The 11,742-nt window shown below is 36.3% G+C and overlaps 1 protein-coding gene across 1 annotated transcript in view; it reads right to left on the reverse strand.

Moving 5' to 3' along the window:
• Positions 1 to 11,742, reverse strand: part of LOC135204840 (uncharacterized) — a gene marked incomplete in the record, with an annotated part of 387,476 nt that overhangs the window by 289,135 nt on the left and 86,599 nt on the right. The window contains 1 exon segment of the mRNA XM_064235048.1: positions 5,867 to 5,961. Coding sequence (XP_064091118.1) covers positions 5,867 to 5,961 — 95 coding nt within the window.

Consider the following 11,742-nt stretch of genomic DNA (forward strand, 5'->3'; position numbering starts at 1 on the left):
TTTATTAGAAATATTAGTTCTGCAACATTTAACATTTACATTATTCATTTTTTTTACATTTTCATTCAAATAAATCAATCACAAATATCATATCCAAAAATTCCTGTTTCTTTAACTCAACGCGAAACACCATTTTCAGACCTTTTTAGGCTCCTGCATTGACCTTTCCTACTCCCCTCCCCAAAAACAATGCAGTTTGTAGGCTTACTCCCCGAGTAAGCGAAAATGTGCCTCTCTACACCTAAACACGGAAAGTTTAACTCACCTCTTACAAACACTGTACTAACACCTACAAACAAAGTGTTTCTCTCGACTCTAACAATAATTACGAACAAAAACAGCTACAAACTTATTTCTGTAAGATATCCTTTATAGTACACCAGGAGTTCCTAATAGGGGGGTATCCATACCCCTTGGATAATTGAATATATTTGATCTTAATGCGTCGATGTATACGTGGGTACATTTTGTATATAAATAACTATATATATAAAACTGTAACTGCTTCTGATTTTCTTCTTTGTTCTATTCCTAGCTATTCATACCTGTAGTTTGTATTAAACTAAGTATACCAAGTTTTATTTTCAACAAATAGGGACTCAAGTGGACTTGAGCGAAAGGGGGTATGGAACCATATTGGGCCAAGTCTCTGTTGGGGGGGGGGGGGGGTGGGGGGGGGGGGGGGGTCTTCTGGAGTCACCTAAAGGATAAGGACCCCTTCCACGGATGCTGGAATATTTTTTTCATATTTTTTGGGAAAACTTTAGTACCCAGGACGTCCTTTTGGCTGATTTTTCTCACTCTTTTTATTGGCATTCCAGGGCATCATCGTCAACTTCTTCGTAGAACGAGTCACTCGCCAATGCGAAACAATGAACAAGTACAAAATGCGCCCTTCGGCGCAATCGAGTTTTCTGTACAGCGTATGATGCTGTACGAAACTTTCAGCTACGGCCCATGAAACTTGTAGTCGCGGCCTATGAAACTCTTAGCCGCGGCCCACGAACCTCTCAGCCACAGCCCACGAAACTCAACCGAGGTCCACGAAACTCTCAGCCACGGTGTGGTTGTGTCCTCACACTTGGCACATGAAACGCAGCCACGTTCCAGGGGGTGTTTTCTCTCAGCCACGGTCCACGAAACCCTTAGCGACGTTCCATGAAACTCTCTTAGCCACGGCCCATGAAACCCTCAGCCAGGGTGTGGTTATGTCCTCACACTTGGCACATGAAACGCAGCCACGTTCCGGGGGTGGCCTGTGTTGTTGGTAGCTATAGTGGTGCCAGAAGTACGATTATGACTAAATTTAACTTTAAATAAAATAAAATCTAAGGGTAGAGGGCTGCAATTTGGTAGGTGGATGACCAACATAACAATTTGCAGTCCTCAGCAGTTTTTAAGATCTGAGGGCGGACAGGAAAAGTGCGGATGGACAGACAAATAGCCATCTCTATAATAATTCTCTTTTACATAAACCTAAAAGATCAGGGTAACGGTTATAAATATATCTTGGATAAAGGAATTGATATACGTTCATGTCCCACTGAGTGACATAAGATTTTAAAAAATAATAATAATAATTAACAGACGTAAAACTGTTCCCTAGTGTAATATTGCGCTAAAAGAACGTATATATCTCACTTGAACACTCATGCAGGAGACATCTAAAACTATATGACAGGATAAGGAAGAAGATCTATATCTAATTACGCCACAAAGAAAATGTTATCAAGGACACACAGCAGATGAACAAAATCCCCATCGTAGATTCTCCAACCCAAACAAAAAGACAATGACAGAAGTATATTATATAATAAATATGTATATTCTTACAAAATCACGGTAGACGCTCGTGACTTCGTTACATAAGCGAATACCACCGGAAAATGATAAGCAGAACGTCAGTACCAAGCGCTTTCGCCTTTATTCATTTTTTTTTTTTTTTTTTTGTGGCCCGATAATGCCTGAACAAAGGGAAAGCGCTTGGTACTCACGTTTCTGCCTATCGTTTTCCTGTGGTAATATAATATAATATATAATATATATATAATATATATATATATATATATATCTATAAATATATATATAAGAAACCAGACCAAATAAACCCACTGAAGAAAGAATGTATATTTATGAGTTAACTGACATAATTGCATCACAATGCGTCACAAAAGAAAAAAAAATTAGATTCCATCAATTCTTTTAACTGAATTATTATTATTATTATTATTATTTTGCTCTATCACAGTCCTCCAATTTGAGTGGGTGGTATTTATAGTGTGGGGTTCCGGGTTGCATCCTGCCTCCTTAGGAGTCCATCACTTTCTTACTATGTGCGCCGTTTCTAGGATCACACTCTTCTGCATGAGTCCTGGAGCTACTTCAGCCTCTAGTTTTTCTAGATTCCTTTTCAGGGATCTTGGGATCGTGCCTAGTGCTCCTATGATTATGGGTACGATTTCCACTGGCATATCCCATATCCTTCTTATTTCTATTTTCAGGTCTTGATACTTATCCATTTTTTTCTTTCTTCTTCTTCTTTATTATTATTATTATTATTAATATTATTATTATTATTATTATTATTATTATTATTATTATTATTATTATTCAGTAGATGAAACCTATTCATATAGAACAAGCCTACCAAAGGTGACACTGACTTGATATTGAAGCTTCCAAAGAATAGTAAGGTGTTCATGAGGAAGAAGAAGTAAGAGGGTGGTCTAGGGAAATACAGAAAGAAGAGGTCCCACTTATTAAAATATGACAAAAAAAATTAATTAAAAATCTAACAAACAGATAAAAATTTATTGCAAGAAGAACAGCACTAGGGGTAGTAATGCATTGCATCATCGCCTGTCCTTCTGAGGAAGTTCCAATAGCACGGCATCCTCTGAAGAGAGGCTGAAAGATGTGAGATTGAATCCCCAAAGTACGAAAGTGGACGGGAGAGGTCGGATGTTTTAGGAACGAACTCCCACATTTATTCTACCTGCGTCCAGAGCTCACCTGTGCGGTAGCATTTCCTCCAGGTATTAAGTGCTTCTGAAGACGAAAGGAAAAAAAAAAACCGGACATTCTAAAAGTCTTTGTTCTTTGTGATAGACAAAAAAAAAAAAATAAATAAATAAATACATAAAAAAGAGACACGCACACATACACACAAAAAACACAGGAAATATGGAATGGAATATGAATGTCTTTTTTATTACTTTTTTTTTCTTACATATCTTTGATCTTAATGAAAGATTGTGTATTTTATGAGCGTTTGAAGATATCTGAAATATGTTTTTCGTGTTAAGATACACACACACACACACACACACACACACACACACACACACACACACATATATATATATATATATATATATATATATATATATATATATATATATATTTATGTGTGTATGGATGTATAAAATATGCACCAATTTGCAGTAAATGCTTTGTTGTCGAACTTCTCCAGAGTTCCAGAGGTCCTTTGTTCCTCCCACCATTGGACTGTGGAACAGCCTCCTTACAGAGGATGTCCTGCAGTTGGAACTTCTTCAGAAGTTCAAGCGAAAATGCGATGCATTACTACCTTAATGAAATTATCCTTGTATTTTAATAATTAATTGTATTTTCATCTAATTATTTTCCAATTTATAATAAGTGGGATCTATTCTTTCTCTATTTCCCTTTACTTCCTCTGACTTCTTCCTGAAATGACACCCTTAATATTTCTTTGGAAAGCTTCAATTTCAAGTCTATAATGGCCCCTTTGGTGGTGGAATTGTTCTATATGAATAGGTTTCATCTACTGAATAATATATATATATATATATATATATAATATATATATAATATATAAGGAATATTTTAGAGACACAACCATAAACCAACAAAACAAGCATTCCCAACAAAGCACTGCAAAATGAAGCCATCCATTGAAAGAAACTAAAACCAACGCCCCCCCCCCCCCCCCACCCCCCCCCCCCCCCCCCCCAAACTCAGGGCGTTCCAGACGTGAGGACCTTCACCCAGTTGTAAGGCACCTGTAATTAGCCATTAATGACTCTACAACAGGTAAACAACCCACGGGCTAAAAGGTGGAGCGCACTAATGACCCCAGTCACGTTATTTGCATGTCAGTTATTCCTATTGAGAAATTAAATGGGTGTGTCCGCCCCCCGCCCCCCATATTTCCTCGATGTTCTACTTCCTCAGTACTCGACTGTCTAGTTGGTAATCGGAGTTCGCTCCCCGCTGCCGCCAATGCGGAATCAGGGAGGAATTATTTCTGGTGATTAGAAATTCATTTCTCCATATAATGTGGTTCGGACCCCACAATAACCTGTAGGTCCCGTTGCTAAGATACCGATTGGTTCACAGCCACGTAAAAAATATCTAATATTTAGGGACAGTCCAGGATATCTAATAATCAACTCAGTGCCTCTTATTTCTCTTAAGAGCAGAGGCATCCTGGAACCCTTATCTAGCCCAGGGCCGAAAAAATTCAAAAAATTAAAAATGCGCCGAAGTTTCTTCAGCACAATCGGGTTTTCTATACAACGTATAACGCTGGATAAAACTCTCAGCCGCGGGCCATGAAACTTTCAACCACGACCCGGTAGTAGCCTGCAATGTTGGTGCCTATTGTGGTGGCAGACGCATGATCCATGGTCAACTCTAACTTAAGATAAATAAAAACTTGTGAGGTTAGAGGGCTGCAATGAGTGTGTTTGATGGTTGGAAGGTGGATGATCAACGTACCAATTTGTGCACCCTCTAGCCTTCAAGTCGCTTTTAAGATATGAGGGCAGACAGAAAAGGTAGTGACAGACAGACTTTTGCAGAAAACTAAAAAGGAATATTATCTTTGATCTCAACAGAATGCCGAACAAAAAGGTACGAGAGAGAGAAGAGAGAGAGTCGACTTTGCAGGACTAACAGATAAAGAATAATTACACCGGACACCTAAGGCTTGTTACAAGCAACAGAGGAATAAAAGCGACAATCTTACCTAGAATTAGATATCAATATGAAGTATCAATAGCAAAAACGTTAAATACTGCAACAGCAAGGCATGATCCGACCTTCTGCTTATTCGTTGAGATAGCTTGTTGTTTCACCAGCGAGAATTGATATACATACGCTGTATTTTGTTAGAAGTAATTGTTTTGTACTGTTTAACATGGACATTGTTTATTTTATACATTTTCATTCTAATAAATCAATCATAAATATCCTATGCTAAAATTCCTGCATCTTTAACTCAATTCAAAACACCTTTTTCAGAACTTATTAGGGTCTTTCATGGACCTTTCCTACCCCCCAACAAGAACAACAACAGCAAGAACAACACGAATAGCAACAACACCGACAACAACGAAGTAGCTTGTAGGCTTACTCCCCGAGAAAGCGAAAATGAATAAACTGGTTTAAAACGATCTCAGATTATACAAACTTCCCATTTAAATACAGAAAAAAATCTTAAGCCAGAAAACAACGTTGCCAAACTTACCAGAAAGCACATCAAAGATAAATTAAAATAAAATATTTTTTTCTGGAATAATAAAAATAAAAATACATAATGATAATTCATGTAATGTTCTCAGTCGGAGCTGGCTTGATGAAAAATAAAAAGCAACCTATTCAGTGGTTTCTGCTTGATTAGTGTATATATATATATAAATAATATATAACATATATATATATATATATATAAATATATATAGCGATATATAATTTAATACTTACAAATATAAGATGACTCACGAAAACCTGAAGAGAAACATGGAATAATAATTCGACTCGGGGAAACAACGAGGTGATTAGAGATTTCCGGAGCCTGGAAGTAGACGGCTACTAAACTTACCCCGTGCGAAGCTGCCAGTCCTTCTGGCAAGACACACAGGAGCGGTTCCCAGCGTAGACTCCCTTCTCCGCGGCAACTCAGCCTCTCTCCCACTACTGTGAAAGTTTAGGAAAATAAACAAAGTTAATAAAGGGGTGAAAAAAAAATCTATTCAAAATAAACAGTTATAGATATAAATAAATAAACAATTACATTCAAATCAATTCTATGTATTATAAATAGACAACACTCCCTTTCAGAATCACTGCTCCCACTCGGTTCAAATCGTGCTTTTATTCAAGATAATATCAAAGCTTTTTTTTATTTTCATTTTTAACTAACCCATTTCATACCTGACTATGGATTCTCATTTGATTCAACAACTTATGAAATTGTTACAAATTTTCGCTTCTGTGAAAGTTTTTTTTTTTGCTAACAATTTTTATCCATGACAGACTTTGAATGGAATGGGTTATAGTTTGACTGAACAAGTTTGGATAATTAAAAGTTATCCAATGAATATATAAATATTACATTTTCCGTAACAATCTAACGATAATAAAGTCATTATAACTGAATATAAGTTATCTTTGTTGATAAGTTCAGATGCTATATGTTATTGGAAAATGTGTCAATATTAAATTATATAAAGCTAATAACATACTTAGTTGTTAATTGATTAATTTTTAAGAGACTGATAATTCTTTAATTCTGAATACTCTACTTCACGTATTATTATTATTATTATTATTATTATTATTATTATTATTATTATTATTATTATTATTATTATTATTTTGCAGCAGACTCCTACGTGTTATACCACCATGGTTTATTAATATTTATTAATATATTAAATATTTCTTTTAAATTGAGTTTCCTACTAAAAACTACTGCCATATAGATAAGTTGAAGCTTACGATGATAAAATAATGAAGCATTTTAAAACATTAGTGACATGCTATGATTTAAAACCTATGAACAAAAATAGCAGGAATGTGGCAATTATTAATTGAGATATATAATACTGTAAGTCAATGTTGAGTTTATGTAAGTTACCCATCAAATAACCATTTTCTCTATTTCTCCACTAAACTATTTTCTCTGATGCTGCTAACGCTGACTTTAGCATTTTGACATTCTCTCTCTCTCTCTCTCTCTCTCTCTCTCTCTCTCTCTCTCTCTCTCTCTCTCTCTCTCTTTCCAACGCATAATAAAAATGTATCCAAGTATATATAAATATAATAATGCATATATATGTAATAAAAAATTCGTACAAAGATTAAATCAACTGATAAAAACGGCCTAACTTTAGACATTTCTTGACAGAGAGAGAGAAGAGAGAGAGAGAGAGAGAGAGAGAGAGAGAGAGAGAGAGAGAGAGAGAGGATAGATTCGGACTGCATAGACATCAGTTAAAAGGCTCTAATCCACAAGTGAATAAAAAGGCACAAAATAAACTTCTCTTCGCACAATTACTCGTAAAAGGCGGACCACTGAAAGAACCTATTTAGTGTTCAAAAGACCTCTCCCTAATCCCCTCCCAACCCCCTGCTCTCTCTCTCCACCCGGGCCCCCCCCCCCGCCCCCCACCCTCTGCTGTCTGTATTCTAAAGCCATGTTGTCCTTCTCATTTTTTATATATTTTGAGTCGTTATTTATTATTTCGTTTAAAAATTCCGATGATGGGATGCCAAAATCATTGGTGATAATATCTGGATCTTATTCTGTCTACATTTTAGTAATATGGAAAACAAAACCATCGAGATGGCTCTTTGTCTGTCCGTCCGCACTTTTTCTGCCCTCCCTCAGATCTTAAAAACTCCTGAGGCTAGAGGGCTGCAAATTGGTATGCTTATCATCCACCCTCCAATTATGAAACATACAAAATTGCAGCCCTCTAGCCTCAGTAGTTTTTATTTTATCCAAGGTTGAAGTTAGCCATGATTGATATAGGTGCCAACAACACAGGCCACCACTGGGCCGTGGCTGAAATTTTCGTTGGCTGCTACTGACAGTTTTATAGGGCATGACTGAGAGATTCATACAGAAAACTCAATAGTGCACGTTTCACTTGTTTTTGTTGTAATAAGTATAGTTTACGAGTGCAATCCGCTTGTCTGCCATTTATGAGGCTTTTCCTCATACCAAGGGCTCCACAACCCATCACTAAGCTACTCTCCACTTCAGACACATCTCAACTGCGGCCAAAGCACCCAATTCATTGGGACTTCATATGACACACCACATTAATAAGACTGATTTATTTTCCATCTATAGCGGGCGTTCTTCTCCAAAAGATTCACAACGCTGCACTAGGAACGCCTCTATCTTGGGGTATGATGTATTTGAATCATAAGCCATTGGTACTTCCAGGGGCATCAGTAACTTGGTAGCATTGTTTAAAAAAAAAACAATAATAATAAAAACAGAGCATTGGTATTACAATTTCTAAAAAAAAAGTTACATGAACTATTCCCAGATTCGTGTCCACAATTACTGAATCAATACCGAATTCCACATTAGAACAACCTACCATATCAACAACCTCGTAAAACTACAGAAATTGAAAAGAAGCACAACTTTACGAGACTGAAAGACAGAAGGTTCTCAAAAACTGGGCAAACTGAGAAAGTTATTTTGATCTCCAGTTGATAAACTCAGAAGTCAAGACGCACATATAAACGTACCCAGTTTAATAGCGGTTTCTGAAAGGCGCGCGAGGGGGTGGCCACGTTTTTATTTGATGGTGCAATGCACCAACGTTCAAAATAAGCGAAATTTGAATAAAGGTTTTACAGTATATATATATATATATATATATATATATATATATATATATATATATATATATATATGTATATTTATTTATTTTTTATTTTTTTACAATAATGAGTAAAAAAATTAGAATTAATAAGTAAATTAAATAAATAAAATAAAATAAAATAAAAAACTAATGAATAAAAAATTACAGAAAAACAGTTTTTGCATTTCCCTTGGTTACTCACCCATTTGTTAGTCGACTCTTTCGCGTCTTAAGTATAAAACAAGAATAACAAAATAACAAAAGCAAAAACAACAAGTAAAAAAGTAGCCGAAGTTGCTTCGGCGCAGCAGTTTTTTGTGCAGCGTATAATGCTGCATGAAAATCTCAGCAGCAGACCAGGAAACTTTCACACACGGCCCATTGGTGGCCTGTATTGTTGGGACCTATAATGGCACCAGACGCTCTATCATGGTTACCTTTAACCTTGAATATGATAAAAACTAGTGAGGCTAGAGGGCTGCAATTTGGTATGTGAGATGATTGGAGGGTGGATGATCATCATACCAATTTGCAGCCCTCTAGCCTCAGTCGTTTTCAAGATCTGAGGACAAAGCTAAAAATAGCAAAATCAGACTCTCAGGACCAATAGAAAGCGCTGGTAATGAGTCACCATTTAATGACCTTGGGATCGTAAAGGAAGTTCGATGAGGAAAAAAAAAATAAAAACAGGAAAGGGATCTTGGGGGAAAGAACTAAACACGAAAAACAAAAAACAAAACAAAAAAAGTAAAATAACAGATGAATTTACATGTGGGAAACCCAAAAAACAATAGGAGACTCCACCTGGCATCTCCCGTGAACTTGAGACGTCACCCCCAAGCCGGTAATCGTCAATTTCTGTTTTGGAGCGGAGAGAGAGAGAGAGAGAGAGAGAGAGAGAGAGAGAGAGAGACATGCATGACGGGAGTGTAATACCGACGCGTTATTCCACGGTTCCCTGGCATAACGCGTCTGATAACGCTGCTTGAATAGCAAGTTCTTCCGCAGTGTCTCGTGTGGGAGCAATTCTTTTGTCTTGTGGGAGTAAGTGGACTCCTCCTAGAGCCGTTGCGAAGGCTCATCATAACAACAACTACTACTACTACTGTTACTAATATTCGTTTTTTTAGTTCTGAAGTTTTAATTTTCTAAATTATTATTGTTAATTATCCTATACTCAATAAATGAAACCTTTTCATATTGGACAAGCCCACTAAAGTGGCCACTGACTTCATATTCAAGCTTCCAAAGAATATTATTTTTATTATTATTCAGTAGATGAAACCTATTTATATGGAACATTTATTATTATTATTATTATTATTATTATTATTATTATTATTATTATTATTATTATTATTCAGAAATTGAAACTTATTCATATGGAAGAATCCCACCACAGGGGCCACTGACTTGAAATTCAACCTTCTCTTTTTTTTTTATAAAGAATATCAAGGTGTCCATCAGGAAGAAGAAGTAAGAGGAAGTAAAGGAAAATACAGAAAGAAGAGGTCCCACTTATTAAACAAGAAAAAAGAAGAAGTCCCACTTATTAAACCAAGACAAAGAGTTAAATATTACAGATAAACTTCCTGAACAAAGCTCCAATCAAACAAAACCACCGAAATTAATTTTTCGTGTTTTTGTATTGTAGTCCTCTTTAGCATTCTTGCATTATGGCCCTTTGTAGCACCCGCCAAAACACTCCTTCCTACATTTACTCTGGGGGAAATTGCAAATCATGGTTTATGGTTTAGTGGCTGTCTTCTTCAAGGTTACATACATCAAAGATTGCTCACTTCCGAATTCCTGCTGTCGTAGGGGAATATGCCCCGAGACTAGTTGGATATTCACAGCATTTTCTGTGTATATTTTGACGTATATTAATCGCATATTCGCTCGCTCGGGGAGTAAGCCTACAAACTACTTTATCGTTGTTGGGGGTGGGGTAGGAAAGGTCTATGGAAGAGACTAAAAAGGTCTGAAAGGAGTGTTTCGCGTTGAATTAAGGATGCAGGAATTTTACGATAGGATATATAGGATATTTATGAATTATTTATTAGAATGACAATGTAAAAAAATAAATAAGGTGCTCGTTAAACAGTTCAGAACAATAATTTATAATAAAATATGGCGTATTTATTTTAATTTTCGTTGGTGAAACATTGTTATATTTGGCCGTAGATTTCAGCACGTCTTAATTTACGTTAAAAGTTAGAAATACAATGTTGACAACTTATGCACGAGGGGAAAATCTTTCACGCGCCCAAGTGAGCTGGAGGTCGAATCACGCCTTGTATTGTTATAATTTTCAAGTAAAGCTCTCTCACTCCAGTGACTTCCAGGCCAATTGTGACCCATAGATACTTGCAACACATTGATTATTTTAGTAGCAAGTTCCAGTGTCTGTCATTCATATTAGTGTGTATGTGTGGTCCATGTCTCTCTCTCTCTCTCTCTCTCCATTAGGCTCTTCATAGCTTTTACTCTGGTACGAGCCAACACAATTGACCATCTAGCAGGTACCTGACAGTGTCAGTCAATGAAAGCACAGTGTGACTTGACGAATATTAGTTTGAAGTGGTCTTGCTCGCAAGGCAATGGAACCCGGGTCCTTCCGTCGACGCTTGAGGGCAAAGGGGAAGGCTCAAATAGTCACGCCCCTAGGAAGAGAGAAGACTATAAGGAAGAAAGAAGTAAATCCCAGTTTTTGAACTGCGTTTCTTCAGACTATCCTAATACTATTCTTCTTGCATTTTAATCCATTTTTTCTATTTAACTATCAATCTATTTATTAATTTATTTTTTGTTTATTAATAAGTGGGATCTCTTTTTTCTGTATTTCCCTTCACTTCCTCTTACTTCTTCCCGATGGACACTTAATATTCTTTGGAAGCTTCAATTTCAAGTCAGTGACCCCTTTGGTGGGTTTGTTCCTTATGAATAGGTTTCATCTACTGAATAATAATAATAATAATAATAATAATAATAATAATAATAATAATAATAAGTAATAATAATAATAATAATAATAAACACTGCCTCCATCCTCAGTTCCAAAGAGGACCACAAAGAATGCCAAATCTCCTTC

Source organism: Macrobrachium nipponense, chromosome 47, assembly GCF_015104395.2.
Source record: "Macrobrachium nipponense isolate FS-2020 chromosome 47, ASM1510439v2, whole genome shotgun sequence".
NCBI lineage: Eukaryota > Metazoa > Arthropoda > Malacostraca > Decapoda > Palaemonidae > Macrobrachium > Macrobrachium nipponense.